The 27,082-nt window shown below is 36.1% G+C and overlaps 2 protein-coding genes across 2 annotated transcripts in view; one reads left to right on the forward strand and one right to left on the reverse strand.

The window, feature by feature from the left end:
• The window catches only part of LOC137394582 (monocyte to macrophage differentiation factor-like), a 31,582-nt gene extending 19,384 nt beyond the window's left edge, over window positions 1-12,198 (reverse strand). The window contains exons 1-2 of the mRNA XM_068081315.1: window positions 12,142-12,198; window positions 5,025-5,103 (exon numbers count right to left, since the gene is read on the reverse strand). Coding sequence (XP_067937416.1) covers window positions 5,025-5,053 — 29 coding nt within the window. The 5' untranslated portion in view covers window positions 5,054-5,103; window positions 12,142-12,198. The remainder of the gene's footprint in view (window positions 1-5,024; window positions 5,104-12,141) is intronic.
• Window positions 12,199-17,210: 5,012 nt separating this feature from the next.
• The window catches only part of LOC137392921 (fatty acyl-CoA reductase 1-like), a 33,602-nt gene continuing 23,730 nt past the window's right edge, over window positions 17,211-27,082 (forward strand). The window contains exons 1-4 of the mRNA XM_068079285.1: window positions 17,211-17,304; window positions 18,778-19,001; window positions 19,651-19,826; window positions 26,480-26,552. Coding sequence (XP_067935386.1) covers window positions 18,789-19,001; window positions 19,651-19,826; window positions 26,480-26,552 — 462 coding nt within the window. The 5' untranslated portion in view covers window positions 17,211-17,304; window positions 18,778-18,788. The remainder of the gene's footprint in view (window positions 17,305-18,777; window positions 19,002-19,650; window positions 19,827-26,479; window positions 26,553-27,082) is intronic.

Below are 27,082 nucleotides of genomic sequence, written 5' to 3' on the forward strand. Positions count from 1 at the left end.
AATGCCATAGACTAGTGAAATGAGCACGGTTTTCTCGTGAAATGCGCACTGCTAAATAGATCTACAATCTGTCGCACAGCTTTATTGGCATATCGTAGGCCGGTCTTAACTTTTATTAATACAAGCTTTTCAAGCGTTTTGTGGCGATTTTCAGCCAAATTAATATGTCTATTTGTGTATAATCTGATCAGATCGGTAAGTTCTAAGATACTGTCGACAATTTACAAAGACTTGGTAACAAATTTAAATAGGCTTACATGTGTTTTGTATCATTATTATACTTTAACGACTCTACAAAGCGATGATTAAATTTGTTGATGAGATTTCGAAACGAGGGTTTGCGACGTTGTTGATGAAAAATTTTTGTATGTTGTGTGAATATGCATTTATCATAAAAACTCTCAAACTTCGCTCCGCTCGTTTGGTCGTGGGAATATCATAAATATCAATAAATATCATCTCACGACCAAACGAGCGGAGCAACCGTTTGAGAGTTTTTATGATAAATGCATGTGCACACGACTTACGAAAATTAATCATCACAAACCTCGCAAACCCTTGTTTCAAAATCTCATCAACAAATTTAACCATCGTTTTGTAGAGTCGTTAAAGTATAATAACGATACAAAACACATATAAGCCTATTTAAATATGTTACCAAGTCTTTGTAAATTGTCGACAGTATCTTAAAACTTACCCATCTGATCGGATTATACACAAATAGACAGATTAATTTGGCCGAAAATCGTTATTGAAACTGGCCACGCCCTACTTTTATCAAAATTAAGACCGGCAAACAAAACGCCGAGTGACAGAGAATAGAACCATTAAATCGTGGGCATTTCACGAAAAAATAACGTGCACATTTCACCAGCCTATAGCATTGTCGAATTGCCGAAGGTTTTTGTAATTAACGTAGAAGCACAGAAATCGTTTCTTTTTTGCTGATTTCAAAGTAACTGACATTTTGGAAACTTTTGAGTACTTTAGTATTCTAACTGATGTCCAACGCAATGAAAGTAAAGGAAATAACGATGATATTTTTTTTCTAACGATTCTTATGAGATTATTACAATATTTAATTATAAGTTTAGGTGACTATTGAAGTGTAATAGTCACACTAACAACATCGATGATTGAAAATCTATATAAATATCACAACTTCTTGATATTGTTAGCTATGATGTTTTGAAATGTAAACAAAATTGTTCATTGGTTTTCTATTATTACTGTATTACTATATTAATAATATTGGTTATTCTAATAATATCAGTGCATTTTACTTCTAATATTGCATTTCTCCTATTGCAGGAAGAGAGATATAAACACATAATCTTTTCCTTTCATTATTGCTGTTTGTCATGACCAAACACTTTTTAAATATATTTTCTAACAATCTATATAAACATCACAACTTCTTGATATTGTTAGCTATGGCGTTTTGAAATGTAAATAAAATTGTGCATTGGTTTTCTATTATTACTATATTAATAATATTGGTTATTTTAATAATATCAGTGCATTTTACTTCTAATATTGGTCAATTTTGCATTTTTTCTATTGCAGGGGAAAAATATAAACATATAATTTTTTCCTTTCATTATTGCTGTTTGTTGTACATAATAACACCCAGTACATTACAGCTACCATTGCATTTATCCTATTGCACTGCAGTGCCATTTGACTGCTAATATTGCATTTCTCAACCATCAGTACCCTTTCTTTTTTCCAATATCACTCTGGTCATGGGCTGTATGACAGTGGAATTTTTAGTGATATATATCAGTGACATGATATTTTCATATTCATACTCTCCAACATTACTCTCATGCGTTTATCCCAGTCACTGTGCACCGCAAGTGCATGAACAGAGGATCATGACTCACACACTTAAACACAGACATATTGTATCTGTTTATATTTATCTGCTATGCAAGGCATGATTAGCAAATGCTCTCCTGAATCTCCAGCTGCATGCAGGTGTTTAACGCTGTAAGACTTGCGTTTACCATCAATAGAATATATATAGGAAGTAGTAAGAAGAGCCAGGCATGTGCCAAATGTTAGTCTGTATAATTTTATCTGCAGCTAATTATCTGTTTGAGAAATAGACAGAGTTGATAAGAGCTGGTGAGACAGGAAGATGTTCTGATAGGAATCTGAGATCACAGCACTCACAATATGGCATAGTTTAATATGATGACTAGAACTTGTAAGAACTATTGAACAGCGGTTAGTAAAGAAGGAAGGAAAGTCATGCGTAGGTTTAGCTTGTCTACTTTGTGCTGGCATCATAATTAGATATATCTAAATGGATGTATTGATCCTGAGTGTTTAGAAGGCTGGAGACCTGTAATTAGTTGCTAGTAATTAGATGCTGGCTAAAAGACTAGCTGCGGACTATATTAACTTGCAGACAAGCTAAACACGGAAGGGGGACTGCATTAACCCTTCATATAAATAAGATGTCAGGCTTTCTAAGTTTATGCCCGGTTTAAGATGAATATATGTAGCAGCCATAGCCTTATGATTACGTCATGTAGTGATGAAATCTCATTACCACAAACAGCAGAAAACCTAGATATATTCTTTTTTACTTTGTAGACCCAGGCTATTCCTTGCTTAGGCTTAAAATCTAATAAGGTGTTTCGTCACATGACACCAATAACAGAATTCTATAATATGTAGCTTGTGTGTTATAAAAGCATCTAGCAATCTGGGTTCAAAAGATTTTATCTCACTTTCATGATCATTCACTGATCACAAGCATAAATGAAACTCAAAGGAAGGCTAATTTCAACAAAGCCGGATATATAGCATCGTTACTTTGACAAGGGCAGCAGAAAATGATGTGATTTGGATGGTTGACGGAGCCCTCAGAAATGGATTTGTTAGGTCATAGCAAACTGCTTGTCGATTTGTGACCTTTACAGAAAACTATTTTAAATATAACATCCTGTTTTATTCGATGTACTGGCACTCTGAAATTTATATTACAATAGTACTGTCGTAAGTTCCATGACCCTGTATAGCCAACTGCCAGAGATGGCACTAGTGTCTGAAGTGTCTACAGATTATATGACACCTGTCCATGTTTGCTAATATAGTGAGAGACAAACTGTAAGTGTATCAAATTGGAACTTTCATGGCTGGCATAAAAGAATCAAATGATTTAAATCATGATTTTAACGATGATATTTTTCGCGAAAAAAATCATGACTTCTTTAGTTTTTTATAATTTTGCAAAAACCAGTGTATCTTTACAAACAATCTTGTTTTAACGCGCGCGCGTAAAACAAATCTGTAAAGACTCCTTCCTCATGACTTTGCAAATGTGATGGAGATAATTGACTGCATGTGTAGTACGATGCTACAGAAAGACCTTTGAAGTTAGGATCGACAAGTTTATTTGGTAAATCTCAAAGGATTAATTGTTGATGGCAATTGTTACAAGTAGTTTTCCCTCACTACTTTGTTTAATAAATGACATTATGACATAGAACTCTTTACTGCAATCAGCTCAAAGGCATGCATCAAAAAGCATTCTCCACTCTTGGTTTCATTCATTTAAAAATAAGAACCTGGCTAGGTACTAAAAAAGCTGGCAAGCTGGTATTTATATTTCACATGATCTCACAAAAGAAGAATGTGCTTAAATATTTCCTACTGCCTTTGTATGTCTAGCTTTCTTTCATAGTTTGCGTAAAACTATTACTAGCTCTACTCCAATAACTTACATGTAGGTTGCACATTATAATTTTATATGTCCGTTGAATGCAAGAAATATAAAAATTTGTTAAACGAAAGCATGTAAGTCACCAATACTGAAAAGTGTGATCACCAGCATTCTGGTGTGCCGTGCAATACTCAGACAATTTACAAGAACAAAAAATAAGCGCAAAAATAACATTTATTAACAAAATCACAAAAAAGCAAAAAATTTGATTTTTAAAAAATCAGATTTTTTTTATAGAAAAAATCAGATATTTAAAAAAAATTATGAATTTTTCAATCCTGTCAACTCTACAACTTCTACAACAACGAAAATCTTAACGTAAAAGATTACCTTGGTTCAAAAATATAACAAACTCGTTCTACTTTTGAACGAAGTTAATCTCTCAAGCTATATCAATATTACTCGAAACATCGACATTTGCAAAGCTATGTCTAAACCCGAGGAAAGAAGATGGAGGTGACAAGGATTCTAAGCTCATCGTTTATTACAGAGGTTAATACAAAAGTAAAAATTTAGATTGAAAGTACTTTGGATAAATAATAATAAAAAAACTTTAATTTTCCACAATTGAAAAAGCCATTGATAAAAAATTTTCAGATTTACTAGCACTGCCTGTGGCATTGTCATTTTCACAAGTGTCAATACATACATGTGAGAATGAGAAGGCAAGGGTAATCTTGTGTTAACATTCAGCATAAGTTCAACAGACATTGAATATCATACTGTAATACTATGTATCGCAATTATATAAACAAAAAACCTCTGCGCTATAACCCTTTCAAGAAAGTGAATTCAATTGTTTAAACTTTAAAGTGTAGCAGCTCCGCTCTGCCAGTGCTTTCACGAAAATCTTAGACAAAACAAAGTATTGCTAAAAGTGTGTACAAGTGCTTTGATGCAACTTTTCGCTTTCTCAAACATTAACGTAAGATTTAAGATTTAAGTTTTAACGCAATTCGTGATGTAAATGAAGAGATACTAAGGGCTGCCTTTCTGCGGATTTACCAATAAAATTTTTATTACAGGGTCGCAACAATATTGTTTTTATAGATTTTGCTTTTTTTTCTGTCAATAAAATGCATACCTTCTGAAAAACCAGATTCTACTGCACACAATCTTATATAAATAATTTGTTTTAATACTATTAAAATTCATAAATTTTGGCTACTTGGTTCCCTTACAAGGTGGGCTTAAATGATGCAAAGCAAATATTTTGGGAATAGGATATAGAAGACTGGTACAAAGATCATTATAAAAGCTATTTAGAAAAAACAACAAATCTCCTCACCTTTTAGTTTCACCACAGCTCTCAAACATGGTTCGAGCCAATTAGAGATGCGCTAAGCCAGTAGCAATATCGGTGCAATCTACAACAAAAGAGCAAATGTTTAGAGCATGTAAAACTGAATGCGATTTATTATTCTAAAAGCAACATGTGCAACCGGGTTCAATTATTTGAGTAAGATTAAGATGAGCAAATTAACAATCTATACTAATACTATTTCCAAATTTAAAATAAACAAATGTCAGGTTTTCACCGCACAGATCCAAGCGGTTTGACACGTGAATTATCTTGGTTGGAGTATAGAGACAAGGAACATTCAAGGGAGGAATCAATGTCATATATTTATTGCTGTCATTGAGAAAATTATGTAATTTCACACTTAAAAAGGTGTTATAAATGGTAGGAGTTTTGGCAACAGTGTAGGGCAGGTCAGACACCCTAGCGTTGTACTTTTGTGTGACATCACTTGAATGGGGCAGCAGGAAGTTAACAGTAAATCAGATCGATGTGACAACTTGCGGCCTATTATCAAGTCACCTCTATCATCCAGCAACACTAAAGAAACCAGTTCAAACCGGCAACTGTTGAATGGTCTCTTACTAAGATATACCCAGGACAAACATTGTTATACAGTCAAATCTCTACACATAAAGATTTAATTAATTCCAGAACCTGTTTTAGTTACTAAAACAACCATATATTGGGTCAAATCTCCATTGACAATACACCATAATATGTTCACTTCATTCAACAGCCCAAATATCTATATTTAGATATATCTCAAAGTCTGTCATTCGGCGTGTCCAGCTATGATTATTAAAATTTAGGAAATAAATATCCGCTTCGTGCTGAATTGGATTTCGGAACCTCTCAATTGCCAGACGATAATCTTACCAATTAGGCTACACCAGATGCAATAATTTCATTAGGTGAAATGAGTCGCTATGTCGGTTAAAATATGCATAGCACTCTGTGTTTCGCAACATCACTAAAGCTTGCTCTCATGGCTCATATTAATAAGTTTAGCAATACGGATACTAGCTTACTCAAATTAGTCATTGGCAATGTGCATTACCTGCCACTGTTTATAAGCTGTTTTCTATTACCGGTGCAATGCCAGGCATTTGGATAGTCTACAATAACTCCCTAATATACAATGCAGATAATTATATATAATAACAAAACACGTTCAGTATGCACAAGAGATGCCAAAATCAATAAAACAAGTCACATTGTCACTTTTCCTTAGAGACAGGTCAACAAAGATGTAGCCTTATAGATATAAAAAACAGAGGGATTGTAGGCAGAGGTGGTGATAGAGATATGCAAAGTAACATACTTCAACTTGACTGTAGGAAACTTAAGCAAACTTACTATCTGACTTTATACACTTTTGTTTGTCTTGATTGTAATAGCTACTATGAGCCTCTACAGTGTTTTTGACTTTGACCCTCTTTCCTTCCTATCACTTTCCCTCTTAAGAAATTTCTAGGGTTCAATGTGGAGCATTAGTTTGGGTGTAAAGCTAAATATTTGTTTGAATTTTACATCAAATATTAATGGGCTGACTACGGTCACTAATTCAATATCTGTTTGCGGTTTTACATCAAGGTGTTGCAGCATATAGTCTCTAGTCTCCGCATATAGCAATGCACATTCTGATCTCATTTACTCTAGTTGCACAATCAGATGGTGTACATCCAAGGGAAGACAGTTTTTTGTGGCCAAATTTATTGTATAGCTGATTGAAATATAACCAAGTGTTGTATGGCTCAAAGAGCACTTGAGAATCAAAAAAATGTAAGTCCGGAATTTCTAGCCCATTAGCACAGAAGAAAGTTTCTGATTATATTATCTAATTGTTTTATCACTGAATTTCTCTGGAGGAAAAACGACAAGACTTGTCTTATGACACGATCAAATCTCACAACATGCGATGAAGGGCTTCTCTAATTAACAATTTCAAATATTATATCTAAATCTAAGTTTTTTCTTTGTAATGATTGAAAAGAATTTTCGACAGTTTCTAATATTGTGTCTGGCAGAGGTTGTAGCTAAATAGCATGCAATAACCTATCAAAGAACATTAAATGGTCAATTGTTTGTCTGTTTACCATCCATCATTGACAAACAAATGCTTACAATAGAGTGAAAGGAGACTTTTTTAATAAATTTAGGTACACTATTTAGTATTCAAGTCACCTTTACAACAGAATAGTAACAGAGCAGTAGTAACAGAGCAGTGGTGTAATAACTTTGTAGTAAATTTACAGCTAATGCAACTGCATATTGAGATAAACTCGTGAAACTTTTCAAATTAATACAAATAGTTTGCAGTGGCACTTTGGCACTAATTTTAAAATAAAACTAGGCACTCGTACCTCAGATGCGAACATAGCACTGTTTAAAATAGAAGCAGCAGTTCCGTTTCAATTATTATTATAACAGATAAAAAATTAAATAAATATTACAACTTAATAAAGGTCATTCAGAACATGTGCTACATGACCCGTTGACCCGTTGACCTTGACCTGAGAGGACGTGCCACTAAGTGCTTCTCAGATTTTAGCAAATTTTTCTTAAACTTTTATGAATATTTACCTCTTTTATTACTCTCTTCTCCTTTCTGATTTATATTTTATACTAACATAACACATTAATATTGTTTTGAGATCAGAGGGAAGGTAGTTTGGCCGCCTCAGGCACTACCAGGTATATGACACTGAGTGGGATCTTTTTAATTTTTGAGTCCCTACTTTTTAATTTTTAATTACTAGACTCAGTGGTCATCATGGCAGGTGGGAAACAAAAAGCAAGGAAAAAAGCAATGTCAACATCAGGTGCTGGCAGTGCAGAGCCATGTGCAAAATGTAAGAAGGACATAGATGAAAGTTTGGAATCCTCTATTGAGTGTGAGGTTTGTCATCTTTGGTTTCACAACTCCTGTGTTGATGTTCCTGAGAGTCTTTTAGATCTCTTGGGTACTAAAGGGTTGCACTGGTTCTGTTCAAAGTGTGATGGTCAGGCTTCTGGGCTACAGCAAAATGTAATGTGTGAAAAACTCTCTGAACTTACGTTAGAATTGCAAAAAACTGTTGACAAAGCAAAAGCTCAATTTAGTGAAGTGTGTAGAAACCAAGATGTTTTTAAGACGACTCTTGCTGAGGTTACTGAGACATTAGAAACAAACAGAAATAAATTCAATGAGATGAATAACCAACATCAGACTCTTGAAAAGTCGTATGCAGATGTTGCAAAAGCTTTGGAGCAAAATAGTCTTAAAGTTCAAGAGAGTTTTGCAAGGCAGGCTGGTTCCTTGGTAGCCCAGTTGGAGGATAAAGAAAAGCAAGACAGAGACTCTGAATTTAGAGCCAAAAACCTGATCCTTTTTGGAATAGAAGAGAGTGACAATAGAGAGGAATGGGCACAGCAAGTAGACAAAATCATTAAAGATTGCCATATTGACATGAAAGTAGAAAAGAATAACAGCTATAGGTTAGGTAGGTACGATGCTTCAAAGCACAAAGAGCGACCTCGCCCTCTTAGAATATCCACCAGGTCTGAAAATCAAATGTTTGAGTTGTTGAGCAGGATTAATGGCATGAAGCTGTCAGGTATTTTTGCTAGAAAAGATCTTTCTAAGAAAGAACAAGAAGAGGATTTTCGGCTTCGAAAGGAGTTGAGAGAAACGAGGGAGGCAGACCCAGATTCTGCGTACAAAATCAAAAAAGGGAAAATAATAAAAGTGAACAAGTAATAACATCGATTAAAATCTTGCTGCTCAATGCTAGATCTGTTAGAGGCAAACTGAATGACATCCAAGTTCTGTCTTCGGAATATGATATATTGTGCATAACCGAAACCCATCTTGATCCATCATTTAATAATGAAATGATTCTGAGCTCTTCTCAAAAAATTATATACAGACATGATCGAGATTGTCATGGTGGTGGTGTTTTGTTAGCTTTGACAGCCAGTTTGCCTCAAGAACAAGTCTTTTTCAAAAGATCTTTCTTACCCGTTGAGGCTGTTTGTGTGAAAGTTGGATGTCCTAGAGATGAAAATGAATTTTTTGTTCTTTGTTGTTATGTTCCGCCTGGGCTGACGGGAGAGGCAGTTGCACCACTTGAGGAATTGCTGGATTTTATGACCTCTGATTTTCCAGGGTCTAATGTACTAGTTGTGGGGGATTTTAATTTTCCAGATATAGATTGGTGCAACCTACAAATTCGATCAAACTCAAATCAAAAACAATTGCATAGATCTTTTTTGAACTGCATCTTGTCTCATGATATGCGTCAGATTATAATGGAACAAACACATCAGCTAGGAAACACTTTAGATCTAGTTATGACAAATAAGTCTAGTTTTGTTTATGACTACAGGATAATCAACCCCGGTATCAGCGATCATTTTTTAGTTGAACTCTGTGTAGCAGCAAATTTTAAGACATCTCATGAACAGCCTTCTTTTATCAAATTATACCACAAGGCTGATTCTACTGCTATTAAAGAACTTTTAACTGATTCTCTGACAGATATAGTACAGGCAATTGAAAGTAAAACGAGTATCAACTCCGTCTGGCAGATTTTTGAGACGTCCATGAATCTAGCTGTCAATAGATTTGTTCCTAAATGTATCCCTAAGAAAAATGATAACAGGGAGCCAATATGGTTTAATAACTCAGCCAGGCGTGCAGTGAAACAACAGCGAAAACTTTATGACAGAAGTAAGCACACTGGGTTAGAAGTAGATTTCTCCAAGTATAAACAAACTAGGCGTACCAACAGAAAGAGTTTTCGTAAAATGGAGCAGGAATATTACCACCGAGTGCTGTTTGAACCCTTGGAAAGGGGTGATAGCAAACCATTTTACTCTTTTTATAGGCGGAAAACTGGAAAAAACTCACAAGGCACTGCGGTTTTCAAAAATAAATCAGCCTTAGAATCATCTGAGATTTTTAACGAATTTTTTCAGGGTGTTTTTTCAAATAGTGACTGTTTTTCCACAACTCAAACTGAACTTTCTGCAGATAAATGCCCTATACAAGTAACAAGTGATGGAGTTCTCAAACTTCTAAATACTCTTAAGCGCGGGAAAGCCCCGGGCCCAGATAAGTTTAGAAAAGAAGATCTTTGCCTAGAACCTGAAATTATTAGTAAGATATTGGCGAGCATATTCCAGTACTCGTTGAACATTGGAAAACTTCCAGATATCTGGAAAGTGGCCAATGTAGTTCCGGTACATAAAAAAGGCAGTCGGGAAGATCCGGGAAATTTTAGGCCCATATCTCTGACATGCATTGCTTGCAAATTGTTAGAACATATTGTGCTTAGTAACATCAATAAAGATCTGGTAAATGTCATATATTCTAACCAACACGGTTTCAGAAAAGGCCTATCTTGCTCCACCCAGCTAGTCTCTACTGTGAATGAAATAATGAAATTAGTAGATAACAATAATATAGTACATGCAGCGGTACTGGATTTTTCTAAGGCATTTGACAAGGTGTCTCACGGCTTGTTGATCGACAAATTGATAAAATCAAACATAAACCCGTACATGGTAAATTGGATTAGGGACTTTCTGTCAAACAGACTCCAAAGAGTAGTGATAGAGGGTGCTGCATCTTCTGACCTGCTGGTTTCATCGGGCGTTCCACAAGGGTCTGTCCTCGGGCCCACCCTATTTTTGGTGTACATAAATGATATCTCCGATAATCTAAATTTTTCTACTATCAAGCTTTTTGCAGACGACGCTTTACTTTTTTCTCAGGTAAACACCCTTCAGGATTCAGTGAATTTCCAGGAGGATTTAAACATATTAGACCAGTGGGCCTATAACTGGAAAATGAATTTTAACACTGATAAATGCCAAATCGTTCGTTTTGCAAGGCAGAGTAGCGGAAACCCAGATGTGGTGTATTACCTAAGTGGCAGACCTTTATCTGTAGTAGACAGTTTTAAATACCTCGGAGTTTTTATATCAAATGATTTTAATTGGGATTTACATATAGACTCAATCATATCTAAGGCAAGTCAGCGATTGGGAATGATGAAGCATGTTTTGTTTAATGCGCCGATGAGGGTTAGAAGGGTTGCATATCTCACTCTGTGTAGACCAATATTGGAATATGCGAGTGAAGTATGGGACCCTCATTTGATGCGACAGGTAGCATCATTGGAAGCAGTTCAAAGAAAGGCGGTTAGGTTTATATCTGGTTTGAAAGGTAGGCAGAGTGTTACAGAGGCAAGAAATTTTATAGATCTAGAACTTTTAGAACTAAGACGCAAACATGCAAGAATGTCTCTCATGCTAAAGATTTTATCTGACGACTGCCATGAATCTCTTATCGAAAGTTTTAACCAAATACAAAATGTTCTTCACAGTCATGAAACAAGACTGGTTACGGGGGGTGCTCCTTCAGCTGTATGTGCAAACACCGGGTTTTATATGAATAGTTTTTTACCTAGAACATCGCGCAACTTGCGCGGCTTACCATAATTCTATGTTTTATTGACTATTTTTAAATAAAGTTCTCAACGGCCTTCTTTTGCCCGATTTCGGGATTTACGGGTTCTTAAAACACCTAGACCTAGACCTAGACCTAGACTGCATAAGTATAGCATACAGACAGTATAATTAAAACGTACACTGCCATAGTCTACATATTCCTACAATTAACACTTTGCACAATTTGCACTTTTTATTTTGAAGCATCATTCAGAATTTAAAACAAAACATATGCACAGTACTCCTGTGACTATCGCGATTCAATCATAACGAACCTACCGGGAAGACAACCGGTAAGGTATTAGCTTCCTTGCTAAATCTAGGTTGGCACATCCACTTAAAATATCTTTGCGATTATTCCTAGGAGTTGAAAAAAAATAATTAAAACAAAAATAGTGCTGCTTCCTTTTTGTGAACAGTGGCACATGCAGTGGTAATTTATTAATTTACTATCTGTATAATGCGCTATTTTTGCACTTACATTGTGTAAGCCTAATTGTGTACTATATAATTCATTTGCTCGCAGTCTACACTGGTAACTAACGAGTAATTTAGAAAACATAATAAAACGGCATAAAAGGAATTTATAAGCTCTGTATTACTTTACCTCAGACACCATCCTTATATTTAAACAATGGTGCACATGCCGAGGTATTAACATAATAAAAACTACATCGATAAAGTTGCGATGCTAGCCCCGGAGCTAGAGATTACACGACTCCGTCAGATAAAACTGTTGTAGCTTGCGACAATCCTAGAAAAGAAACTATATTAGTTGCTTACTTACTCAAACTTCAAAATCGGCTATAGTTTATGGACTCTCGACTATGCTAAAAATAACGAAGCTCGACTATGTCATGAATTACACAAACGTTACCTCGCAACCGGTGATTCGTCTCATCAAACAGCGCCATGGATGGCTTAGGTGTTATCCCAACATAACATTAAAGAGGATGGACAACTACAACAACGGCTAAATTGTTCGCAGACGAAAAGCCGTGACAACGTGATACAAAAAAATGACCCACTTAACAACTCTACATTTTGATACACAGTTTTGTATAATGGTCTATTGCAATTTTTTTATTTTTCTGCATACAACCCGCTGTGTTTGTATTTTTATCATTTAGGTTTAACCAATGATCTACAGCACCCACATATGGGGGCTGTATATCATCGGTTTAACCCACAGTGACTGGTTTCATCTGCAATGTTATGCTTGCTAATGCATTAAAAAAATTGATGTCATATTATATCGGTTATACAATAAGCTACCACACAATCTTACAACAGCATCTGAGCTATCATAATGCTATGAAGTAAACTTTATTAGACAAGGATAGATGACTCCCAACTCAAGACGATTCCACACAGACTCGAGGGTGAGCCGATAAACAGACTTGTGGTGAGCCAATAAACAGACTTGTGAGTGAGCCGATAAACAGACTCGTGAGTGAGCCCATAAACAGAGTTAGTGGGGAGCCGATAAACAAACGCAGTGGTGAGCCAATAAACAGACTCAAGGGCGAGCCGATAAACAGACTCCAGGGTGAGCCGATAAACAGACTCGTGGGTGAGCCGATAAACAGACTCGTGGGTGAGCCGATAAACAGACTCATGAGTGAGCCGATAAACAGACTCGAGGGTGAGCCGATAAACAGAGTCGATGGCGAGCCGATAAACAGACTCATGAGTGAGCCGATAAACAGATTCGTGAGTGAGCCGATAAACAGAGTCGATGGGGAGCCGATAAACAGACTCGTGAGTGAGCCGATAAACAGAGTCGATGGGGAGCCGATAAACAGACTCAAGGGTGAGCCGATAAACAGACTCGTGGGTGCCTTTTCCAAACTTTTACACCCTAGTAAGCCAATCACAATAATTCTTGGTGTTTGGCCAATAGCACTTATAGTGAATGCAGCTATGATACTCTGGCTGATATCACAATGCTAAAGTCAGAAACAGTGACAAGAATTTGATACTCTAGTTGTCTTAAAAATCAAGCAACGCTATAGTAAAGAACACAGTATCTTTATTGGTGTTATATCTCACAGCCCCAAGCAGTAACACAACAGCAATGACAAAACTGAAAGGTTATATAGCAAACCAAGGGGAAAATCTACAGTTATTGGCTGCACAATAATTGGGTCAACCGTTGCCACAATAAAATATTTCGAATACAAAAACGATAATATTTGTCACTAACTAATTATGCAATATAAGTATTAATAGTTTGCAGAATATTTATATAGTAACATGCAAATCCTACAACAATATGGTAATAAATGGTTAACGTAAAAATTTGCTAATATAAAATATACTTATAATATTATACTACAACAAACATATATTAAGTGAGTGCATTATAATTGACTGTTCAAGTTTGAATAAAAGGCAATAAATTCAGAGAACACTATTACGCACGCTAGCAGTCTATAAATACGACTACCGACTGATAGTCACTTCATTAGTTCCCCTCTCCCGTCTCAGCTCACCTCAGGGCCACCATTCCATCTAAAAAGCTCTGTCCTGGGGTGACAATGGCGAGAAATCAGTGTCATAATTATCGCCAACCATTTTTATTACAGCTATAATATAACTATTTTAGAATCATTAGTTCTGTAAGGACAAACACAAACAAGGATGAGATGAGTTGAAGAATAAGTGAAATAGTCGCTCGGTTTAGATTTGACATATATAAATCATAGTGAAACTCTGAAAGTAATATTTGTTCATAATACTATGTTCTATGGAAAATAAAATCATTGTGAAACAGTTTTCAAGTCAACAGGTTAGTTGCAGTTTTTATTGAGTTGCCTAGTTACCTGTAAGCGAAAGCTTAATTGAATTGTAACAATGTCCAGATGTGTGGCTAGATCGTGGATGACACAGAAAAACTGACTTTTTGAGACTTTCTAGATCAGCCGCAGTCAAAGGAATTTTTGTTGTACATAGCGGCAGGTTTTCAGGATCACCATAAATTTTATAAAGTTTCTCCTGTAAATTATCTCTATTAGTTTCTCGTATTACAATGCCAACCTGTAGGCATAAACCACATAAGATTAAGAATATATGTTTCTGTATAATGCCACCGTGTCTGAACTGAGTGATTCTAAGAATGATGCAGAAAGAGATTTTGGCATTATATATGTCACGAGTAGGTTGTTCGAGGAATGATGCAGAAAGCTGTTTTTTGTCAGAATTGGTCTAGCAATTCTAGGAATTATGCAGCAGACCGTTTAGTCTTTATATGTATGGGTGTAGGAATAGATGTATGGATGTATGGATAGATGTATGGATAGATATATGGATGTATGGATAGATGTATGGATCTATAGATGTATAGAGAGATGTATGGATAGATCTATGGAACTATGGATGTATAGAGAAAGCATCTATGGCCCAGTGGTTTATAACACTGACCTGCAAACCACATGTTGGGTTGAATTCCTGAAAGAAGGCGACTGTTGATGACAAAAATAGCATCTAATAAGTTGCTCTCTTCAACTTGGCATGTTTCCAGTCGTCAAAGTTACCTTGCTACTGGACTAAGACATGACCAGCCAGGCTCACAGAGGTAGTGTTTGTCCTCTTAACACTACCTTTAAAACAAGCACATCCTTTTCTTGTAGTAAGCTAAGCAGGCAGCATACTCGACCTTCGAGAGATCACTTACATATATGTATTGATATTTTAGGAAGGGCTTTGTTTTTTTCTTTTTATAGATATGGTTGTCTAGACATCTCACAAGGTCGATAAGATGAACAATGTCAATCAGTCTTTGAAATATAAAAAAATTTGTTATGTATGGTGTCTCAGGGCTGAGTACTGTCTGCTTTTATACAAAACGAAAAATTCTAAAAAATTCCTGAATAAACATGTGCATTCTACATCAAATATATAATCATGATTCATCATGACTCCTGCATGATTCATCATGCAGGAGTCATGATACAGAGCATAATAAAACAAACTATTATGAGTCATCTACAGAGCATAATAAAACAAACTATGCAGTATTCACATCAAATCATGTTATATGTCAACAAACATTGCAAAGTGCTAGCCACACACAATAAAATTGTAAGAATCAAAAGCAAAGATGTGTAATAATAAAACTACATGTACATCTATATGTGTGGCATCTAAATTTGTGACAAGAAATGATGCAGGATTTTTTTCTAAATTCAAATAAAATGTATATTAGGGTGTTATTTCATGCATATTTAACTAAATGACACCCTTTAGGGGAGCTATCGGGGTCATGCCTACCTTTTATTTATGCTACTGCCAGTAGGTGGTATTTGGAGTGTTTTAATATAAAAATTAAATTTTGTTTTCCTCAAAAACTAAGAAAAACATCCAAGTTTTTGTGATTGCATCCACAACGTCACGACAAATATTGTAAAGAAGATTTCTAGAATAATACATTTTCAAATCAGCATTACAACAATGACAGTCAATTGACAGACATAAACTACAACTTAAAAACCCTAAGATTTCAGCCGTCTCCTGACAGGTACATAACACAATAACTAACCTATAGAACTAAAAAGCCTATCGTCTTGCACTACGTTACATTTATACTGCCAACCTCCCCAACCCGTATGTCATGGGTAACAGTTAGGAAACAATGCACTTAAGCTATGTCTGAATTTCAAGTAATTCTCATAAATCCATCATCACACTCGAGTTACTCACACATCATCCCACAAGGCATAGCTAATTACAGAAAGCAGGAAGTTTTAAAACATTTTTAGAGTTTTAATGTATTTAGCGCTCGTCATGCTGACTGTGATTGTAATGTATTTAGGACTTGCATTTAGAACTCGTTTGTATGCTAGTCTGACTGTTGCTTTGCAACGAGTAACATGTAATGAAGGGTAGTGACACAGCTGCTATTAGGTAAGGTAAATAAAACTTAAAATCTGTAATGTTCACGGACTCCTGGTCCACTTGTGACCATCACGTCCCCTGTTATAGAGAGTGTTTAGAGAACAGCATAAGACTTTTAGAAAAAATTTATAAAAAATACTTTGGGCTATGGATTAATATTTTAAAATGGTCAACAAGCGTTTCAACATGCCACACTTTTAGTGAGAGGGCAATCTTTATTGAGCAATTATTTTAGTCTATGAAATGTTACTGCAGCTATCATTGCCAGTTCATTTATGATTAGATGAAATGTTTTGACCATTATCAGCTGCTATGTCACAGTATTTCAATTTATTAGTTTTTTGTCTAGTGCAGCACTACCTAGTACACAATCTTCATTAGTCTAGAAACGCATACACTCTACATAGAAGGCTCGAATTAAAACTTGCTAACATTATAACTCGTCTGCCAGTAGTTAATCTACTTTAAAAATTTGTTGTTAAGTTCGTTGAAGCTTTACACTGCTAACACCTCTAACACCAATTTATAGATAGTAAAGTTGTTTGGTGCGAGAACTAGATTTTTGTTTTAAAACTGTGTGCGTCTGACTAGGAGTTGTATTACCCTTTTAATCCACTCCATCGTCAATCCAATCGGGTTCTAAGGCGACTACAACCTCTAGCTATAACACGAGGAAATGGCATCAGAAATTCGTCCAATAGGTGTGCAGTATTTTATGCGTAGACCAATCATGAATTTTAATGACCTATGTTTAGAGGGCAACCGCTATTTAGACCTTTTGTTTTATCGGCCTAATAAATCCATCTGGTTTTTTTTCTCTCCGGATTCGGCACAATTTTTCCATCATTCTAAGATTAACACAGATACATTTGAGGTAATAAACGTTTCTATTGCATTATGTCTTTATATTATTAATGTCTCCATTTTATTATAGGCGTAGATTTTCTGCTTCATAAGCATATCCCAACATCGTTCAACACATCGAACGTATAGCTCGTGCTGCATCGTTATTTTGGAGTACAACATTTTTTGCATGTTTTAATCAGCTGCTTGTTAATAATTCTTTAAACTTTTCTACTCACTTTTTGCTTTAGAAGTTTGTTCGATGTTTTTGAAAACAGTCTCATCATTCATCAGCTTTTTAGGTTTTAACATTAATGTTTTTTTTCAACAGCTCAGGATTTCTGTTATAACATTGACAGTATTATTTACGACCGAAGCCCATGGATAATCTTTTGAGTGAGTTATCTAATTTTGGAAAAAGTAGTTTTTATTGAGTGAATCTTAAAACGAAAGCGTTTTTACGTGGTCGCTAGTAGCAAAACACAAGAGGTGCGTCTAGAAGGCGAACAGCCTATTATGATGACAATCAGCATTGCTAACATTTGTTTTTTCACTATTAACTCGAACCCAATATTTTTGGATTGTATATTTTGTTGTATATCTTGCTAGAAGGCTGCCTGCATGGCTCAATTCAATACAACCGGAGTTTGTTTTTAAATAGCCAAGTAAAAGTTATCTCCAAGGTAAATTGGGTAGCATCACCTGTTCTATTTTATTGCGTTCTTTATCCCTCTATTCATGTTGAAATATTTCACAATGTTTACTCTTGTAATAATACTGCGCAACCTGTTAGGCATTAGCGCATGCCACCCTGTTTTTGTTTTACCCATAGTATGTGAAAGAAGCTTTATGATAATTGTTCTTCAGAAGTAATACATTTAGGCATAACTGCTTGTTCTACAACAAAAAAGCTTGTTATTTTTAGATATGCAAATCTATGCTCCCTTATACCTGTACTTCTTTTTGTTACACATTGCATCACTGCAATGCATGATTCAACATTGCATCATTGGATTTTTAAATTTTGACGCCTCTGCTCCTGAAGCTCTTTGCAACAATGTATCTGCTAACATTTGCACACTCATGCATACTCTTCAGCCAATCCAATTCGGCATCGAACTGTTACTCGATAGAATCTGTTCAAGCTGTTCATTGTCTCTGTTTTGAATAGCTGTTGACTGCCTATATGTTCCGCTTAATGTTCTGCTTGTAAGGCTTCTGAAATTTTAGAATTTTAATATTCACTTTTTGCTTGCACGATTTTTATTTTTACATCTATAAGCTTGCCTTTTCAGAATAAGTTCTGCTTGATCCTTTTCAAGTGTTAATAACAAATTGCTACACTTCTGGCAACGTGGTAGTCGCAAATCAGTACAATGCATTGTTGGTGGGATTAGTCAATTACTATACCGATATATACTATATACGTATATATATATAATATATACTATACCGATTACTATACTGTTACTATGTATATTTATAAGAGAAGCTATTATTTCAGACTATCCTGACATGGCCTCCGCAATAACGCAAGACTTGCCTTCAGTTGCCGACTTCTACAAAGGAAGAGATGTGTTTCTAACTGGTGCTACAGGCTTTATTGGAAAAGTTTTTATTGAAAAAATGTTGCGTTGTTGTCCCGATATCAGCACAATATTCGTTTTGGTGAGGCCTCGGAGAAACAAATCAGCTCAAGAGAGATTGAAGAGTATGTTTAAGGAGAAGGTAGTATGCTCTATCAACATTTGACAGAGTAATCTTTATCTTTTATCACTGTCTGTTGCTGCAAACATGGCCCCTAGACAAGATCATCTGCTGCTTGATGCATATGGTGTTCTTATGTTTTATCTCCTTGCCCAACCATGCATAAAATATCATTGGTATAGCTCGAGTGTTGTAAAGATACATAAGAAGCACCACCATTCTAGACATCTATTTATTGCCTTGAGGAAGCAGTTTTTACTCTTCAATTTTTTTCTAGCACCTGAAGCTCAGGGGACTTTGGTGCATCGTCAGAACAATCCTGGCAAAAGTAGTTTTGTGGGCAGACGTTTTTTGTAGTACAGTATCATAAACTTTCTAGCTTGGTAGTCTTGTTTATGCAAGTTGTCATTCTGTTTCTAATCTTTCCCAGCTGTCTCGCTATAATCTTTTCAGTTTGTGCACTGTTAGTAAGCTTAGTGAAGGTAGAATGGTTTATGATCAACTACGAGGTTTAGCGTTTGCTTATTGTGAGGTTGGAACTAATTGCTGAATGAATACTTGCTGTACTTTGAGCACCTTCACTACATGTCACTAGTAAAAGCTCAACAACTCTTCTCAATAAGTCAGCTTCCTTAGTTGTACGTTCACTCTATTTTTTCACTGCTGACAGATTTTTGAGGAGTTGAGGAAAAGAAATGTTGACTTTGAGAGCAAAGTGCAGGCAATAGAAGGGGATATGATGGAACACAAGCTCGGGATAAGTGAGGAGGACACAGAGAAACTCAGGAACAGTGTCAGCATAGTCTTTCACTCGGCAGCGACTGTCAAGTTTGATGAACCAATGAGGTAATGTGATAGTTGCTTTTTTGTACTTTAGCTGCACGTCTAAACTTTAGGTGGCAAATAGTATGTTCCGCTCTAGTAGGGAGGCAGGGCGTTTGCTTCCTTTTGTTCATATTTTGAATCGCTAAAGTTTATTTTATGCTGTGGATGAACTTGTAGCCAAAATAATCGTTTTTTTCTCAACTGCGTGTCATGGATGCTTGCATCTCCTCTTATTGAAGTTAAATACGAAAATAAGCGAGCTTTAGCCGTTACCAAACTTTGATTGTCAGAGGCTTGTGGGGTCATCCAGAACTTCCAGCTACCGTATTTTCGGAGTATAAGTCGCCGCCAAGTATGAGGCGCAACTTCCGGCCAAACAATAGTCTGATGAATATGGTACATGTCTAGTCAGTAGTCACACTTGCATGACTCTGTAAAGCATCTAGGTATTAGGCACCTTGGAAAGTTTAATAATTTGTGTGATTTCTTGAAGAATTCGTCTATAAGTGACTATAATATTGTGAGGTATCAAAAAGCTGCTATATAAAGCCAGGACCTCTTCAAATAACTTGCCACTTTTCTTTCACTTCTATGCATCACTACGTAGTGTTGAGAACAAAAGGCTTCCAAATAAAATAGCTATGCCAACCTATGCCTTATAATCGAAACTAGTGGATAAACATTTAATCTGTTAATAGATTAACAACTCCAAATTCTTTTAAAATAGTATTCTAGGATACAAATCCTATGATATGTTATAGGGTGTTATAACACGCTATATATAACACCAATACCCTAGGTGAATGCCCGGCATTGCCCAGGTAATTATAGTCTTTGCACAAAAAGTTTTTCTTTCTTTAACATACATTTTATATATAACGTACATGTTAAATATATATATAACATATATGTTAGATATAACAACAGTTAACATTCTAACTTTCAAACATCATATCACGAGGAATGTGTTTTGTGCAGTTTAAATGAAGTAAGAGAAAAATAAAACAACTGTTGGTTTTCAAAAATGTTATAACACCATATAAGTGGCTATACGGTGTTATAACAAGCTACAGCTGTTAAAAACTATTGCTAAGAAAGCATTATTCAAATGATCATCGTGGGTGAAGCCTGAGCACAGTCTGAGTACAGTAGCAAAAATCAATGAGTATAATAAACACTTCTTTCGTTTGCCTTTGTGAGCCAGTGCTAATGCTCAGCACACAATTGCTGAGCTAAGAATCTAGTACTAGTGTCAGCCTTGTAATGGCCTCTCTTCCAACCACAAGGGAAGTTTCAGATATAACCGTACTCTATTGTTATTGACATTTAAAAAGTTAACCTTTTATTATGACACTTGGAATATATTTTACAGTTTTTCGTATTTCCTTTATTTGTAAAACGATTTTTAATCAGGAGATTATTTTATTATAGCGTTCAAGTTTTTTCACAAGCTGAACTAGTTTCTTCCAGTCCATTTTGGATTTAAACTTGAAACATACTGTTCGATGGTCGGCTATCCTTCCATGACACTCCTTACACACGCGGCTAGCACACTTACGTGTACGTGTGACTTACACGTGTCACTAGCATTTACCTCTAAGTTTAGCTTTAGAATAAGCAAATAGTGAGTTCACCTAATTAAACGAATTCACATGGTATTTTTCTAATGTACTTCATCCTTTACTCTCAACTATGCAGTAGCTCGCAGGAGATGATCGCTGCCAGTTATGAACGCTGCCAGTTAGGGTTGTAGAAAAGAAGAAGTTTTTTGTTTCTATTCAAAATTAAAAATCGCATCTGTTATTTGTGTATCTAAAGTTTGCAAGTTGGATAAGGTCTAAGGTGTGCATGCGATTTAATCCTGCCGTTTTGAGTTATACTTTATCATAGCATACAACTACATATTCGTTACAGTATTTTTATTGTTTAGGTACAAGCATACAATGCTATGTTTTATTCAACTTACCCCCTCACCTCAACTCTACATAAAACATTAGATGTATATAGTCACGAGTTAACCAATGTATTATCGTCACGCTTTCTGTACAGAATCGTTCTCTGGTTTACAGCAAACTCTCAACAATTTTAATGGCAAGGGGACATTGTGAAGGGAATGCCTTTGTTATTAAAGTTTTTCCATGAAATAGAGCAAGGTTTACAATGGAATTGTTGCTGAGAAGCCAGCGTGTACAACATTTACTATGGGCAATGAATGCTTGCGTATCAAAAATATGTATAAGATACATATTAGGCGCGTATAAGATGTATATATATATAAGTTACATTTAATCACGTAGAAAGCGTGTGTGAGGTATCACAGCACATAGCGTGATAGGTAACAATATAGCATAGACACGTGATAGGTAACAATATAGCACAGACATGTGATGCCGCTCTAATCTATAGGCACTTAGACAAAAATGACTACATATGTCGGTTAATTGGTTGTCAATGCCTAGTTCATACTGGATGTCGTCGGAACACTGTACTGATGGGTGTGAATGTGAACATCCAAACTGGAATGTTTGGCGTAGTCCAACAGTTCCGCCCTGTTTTACCAAGGTTAACCCTGACAACCTAAAACACCAAGACTGTGGGGGAGGGGGGGGGGGTTACATTGTATTTGCTAAAATAGTATGGTTGGTAAACATTACCCTTGCGTTAAAATGAATTGATTTTAGGAATTTTGTTTTCCCTGTATTACATAGTCTGCAATCATTGAGGAGATAGTGCAAACAAATACTATCGGTAGAGAAGTGCACTTGACTAATTATTATTCATGAGGATACCACAAATATATCATAGGTCTCAGCAAGAGTGCCTAACACTATGTTTCCATGATGCGCAGTGCTTCGGAGTTGCGCTATCTCCGAATCATGGAAACGGCGTCTTCGCACTGAAATCACTGCGCACTGATCAGTGCGAAGCCAGTGCAAATTCGCAGCAAAGAAACAGCGACTGCGCAGTGGCTGCGCATAGCTCTCATGCCGTGGATATGGATTCTTCGAAGGCCATTAACTAGTACAAAGGTTGTCCTGCTAATCTGGTTTTTTTATTCTTCCGATCTTCTTTCACTTAAATTTAATTATGGTCTGCATTCACGAGGATGATGAGGTGATTACTTTCCTGGACTTTGTTATCGATGCCAATACATTTCGAAAAATAGGTAGCAAGTCCTAAATTAACGTATAAATAATATATTACTTAAAAAAAACTTATTAAAAATGTAATACTTCGTAAAAAGTGTGTTAAGGTTTGTAAAACCTTGTGAATGTGTATTGTAAATAAAAGTATAATGAAGACAGAATCATAAAAAGACCTTTTATGACGTTCGGTATCCGTGATCGAGTCTATTTCTCCATCAGGTGATTCGATTTATACAATTTCTCTTCTCTGGCTAATTTGCTGAAATTCTGAAAACCACTGCGCAGCATGGAAACGTACAATCCCCTCGACTTCGGAGGGGGGCTGCTTCGCAGTACTGCGCACCATGGAAACATAGTGTAAGTGTAGAGGTGTGACGTATGTCTACACATGAAGCAGTAACAATTGTAGATTATCTAGCATGGTAGTTTATGCCTTGGTTTGGGTTCATGAGTGTGTGTGTGTATGTGTACGAGCGATCCCTTGAAGGTCGAGTATGTTGTCTGCTTAGCTATTGCAAGAAGAAGCTGCGTATGTTTGTAAGATCGTTGTTACACAAACATTGGCTCTGTGATCTCGACTGGACATGTCTGAGTTGTAGAGAGTAATTTTAGGTTTGGATGCAATTCCTGTCACCAACCGTGGCCCATTTGGGAATTGTATCCCACCCTGTTGTTTGACGGTCACGCAGTCTAGACCGCTAGGTCTCGGGGGAATTGTCTCCCACCCTGTTGTTTGACGGTCAGGCAGTCTAGACGACTAGGTCTCAGACACAAGGGTCTGTGATAACTTCATTGATTATGGTCTAGTTGACAGTGGACTAAAAATTTTTGGCCATGCTTCGTTAAACAGTTCAGTGTTTGTAGGCTACCCTAACAAAACACTTGCCTCTTCCAAAATTAGTCTGTGTATGTTAAAAATGATTTATTGGGTTTGTTCGCCATTGATCCATAAAGTAATTACATCATTGGTCACATCACAGATGGCGGCATGTACAAGACGACTCCAAGTTTGTAGATTTTTATAAATTATCATACTCCCCATTAATACGTTTTTTATATTTTTGGTCACGGCGCAGATCTCTAAGGTCGGCATGGAGGAGGCAAAGCTAATTCCGACAAAAGAGTCGGTGTGATTACATTCACCTATTATACAGGTGTTCTACTTGCCTTATTGTTATAGACGGAGTTTAGATGTGCATCTGTGTACGTAGACTCACATGTGCACTGCAGCATCGACTGAATAATATTTAGTATGAAGCTGGCCTTCTACACTATGGTTAGAAACCAGACTTAATTAGCAAAGACAGATATGTATCTATCCACATATAGTCTATCGTTTTTTTTACGTCATAAAGCTGTTTGCAAATGCGCTCGTTCACAAAACAGCCGCTATATTTGTAGAAAACAATCATTATTATTTATATTAATAGTATTTTTTGGTGTTGTTTTGATACTATAATAAAAAAATTGCAAACAAAAGCATCGTTTTCAAAAATTCGTTGCAAAAGCTTCGTTTTTTAACGATAAAAGTTGTCTATAAAGATGGTCGACAAAGATAGAATGACGTCACAAAAACACGAAAGATAGCAGGCATGTTTGTACATGGGCGACAGCATAGGTTAGAACATGTAGTAGAAAGCTGGCCTTCTACTCTGTATGTAAAACCAGACTTAATTAACAAAGACAGACATGTATGCAGGTACATGTATATACCAGTATATTATGCACATCTACGTGTATATATGTAGATGTTTGTATGTATTGTTAAAACATCTACATGCCATTGTAGTTTTGTTCTTAATCTGCATATTTAAACCGTCATATATCAAGGTAAGGTTCTCATAAGAAAATTCTTTAAATCATTTACCTTCGTCAACAACCTGAAAGTCTATAAACAAATGTTAATAAATACAACTGATATTTACCAACAGGACTATAACAAATGCATTATATGAAACTATTTAAACAACTAAATGTACTAAAAAACTAAATTAATTTAGTAATAATCAGTCAGAAGTATTCATGGTTCGTAGTCGTGGTAGTCATGGTTCGTAGACAAACAGCGATAGAAGTGAATGCTTACCGATGTGTAAGTTTGGAGGCGCTCATAGAGATACACGCCATAACTTACTCTAACAGGTTTAAACTAACTTTCAGTAACTTTTACGATTTGTATATTTTAGTTACGAAACCGCTCTGTTTCAAGATACTTCTAATGTTTATGTTGGAATTAACTTCGATTGTAGCGTCAAATATTCTCTTTATAATTGCGAAGGTTAAAAAATGGATGCATTGAGATGATCATAAGTGGAGGTTTGACAGTGTCATAAAAATGCTGAAACTATGCAGTGAGCGATATAATATATGTATAGCACTGAAAATTAAACTTATTTGCTGCTACTCATCTAAAATATTCATATCATATCCAACAGGAAATTCTCAGTTTCCTGGTACAGTAGACACCCCTGCAGTGTAAAGAATCTGGTATACGGGCGTCTACTGTAGTACTCATGTGTAAGCAGTCTCACCGCTATTCTTTACCAATCGTTTGAGCATTTATTACAGAATTGAAGCTGATTTTTTTCCTGTGTCCATCCAACATCAGGACATGTTCGGCAGCTATGAGCAATTGGCAGCTGCTCATTTTTTATTTGTCTCCTGTTTGACAGCTCGTATTCTAGACAATTCTACATTTGCTCCTTAAAATATCACATCATAATCATGGTATGTTAGTTTTGCATCCTGACTGTCACAGCCTTCCGGGAGGTCTGATGGGATGCAGTATTATTGCATCACCCATGATATATGTTAGAGGTGCGTGTCTAACTTCGGCATTGGTCAATGGTGACGATAAGACGACAGAAAACCTATTGTCAATACTTAAATTTCCTGTTGAACATTACTTACTAAATTACTAGTAAGCCAGAATACTCTCTGTAAAAGTAGCGAATGAAAAATGTTTGATAGTTAAAAGTTGATCACCATATGTTCATGAGCAATTGATTGCAACAAGGCATCCAAACCATCACTGATGAATCACTCAGTGAAACCTGGAAGATGTGCTATTGTCAGCTCTACAATTGTCAAGCCTCAATCACGCAGCAGCCGTACATTATTTGTTCTCAAGTTTGCTAGTCAGGCGTAGATTCAGTTGACTCTGTTCTATAAATCGCTTCCGCTCCCAAGCCGGCTTTTTAAGGGATGATCATTGGCTCTCACAGACGCTTACAAGGGTATCGCTTCCTTCTCAGTAACGCTTCATTGAGACCAGAATGCCTATCCTCATTAAAGTAGCTATTGACATGACCTACATTTTTTGCTTGTCTGTCCATATGACAACATAGCCATGTCATGCATCACCAGGATATTAATACTGTACGTGTAATACACTTGGTGGCCTTGCTATTGGGGACAGTATACCTGCCTATACTGTACCAGCTTCACTCATTCCTACTCCTGCTATGAGCTAATCATAGCTTATATCTGTTGTGTATACATTGTTAGTCACTGAATGGCCTCTTTTTACAGACTCGCAGTCGAAATGAATGTACTCGGAGTGAGGAAAATGATAGAGCTCTGTAAAACGTTTAAGAAACTAGAGGTGAGAAATGATGTTAAATTTCCTCATTATAATTATAGACTGGTGAAAGTTGTTACCCAGTAGCGTGAACTCAACATTAGGAGCGCAGGCTCGTGTCCCAGTTTATTAGAATACCATGAACTTTGCCAGCAATTGATGCAACGACGCAGATTCATTCAACATTTTTGTGACGAGCTGTCTTGTTATAGACAGGTATGAGAGAAATCGGTAGTTATGTCTTCTTGTTTTCATTCTAATACTGGGTAGTAAAAATCAATACCTTTATCACAACAAACAAACTTTAACAAATTTAAGACGCGATACTTCTGTGACTTTAGCTAAGCCATGTGTACTCTTGCCGGTCATCAGATTTTACATTTCTATCGATTCTGTGTGCGAGTCAAGTTTCTACAAGAGTGATCATTTTAACCGATTAATTTTGTAGTAGATAAATTTGTGTGTTTAGTCAGTGTTTGGCTTGATGATATTTTGGCACTTGAATCTCCTAGACTGACCATTTTCTTGGCATTCTAATATACCGACTATACTAA

Source organism: Watersipora subatra, chromosome 4 (assembly GCF_963576615.1).
Source record: "Watersipora subatra chromosome 4, tzWatSuba1.1, whole genome shotgun sequence".
Taxonomy (NCBI): domain Eukaryota; kingdom Metazoa; phylum Bryozoa; class Gymnolaemata; order Cheilostomatida; family Watersiporidae; genus Watersipora; species Watersipora subatra.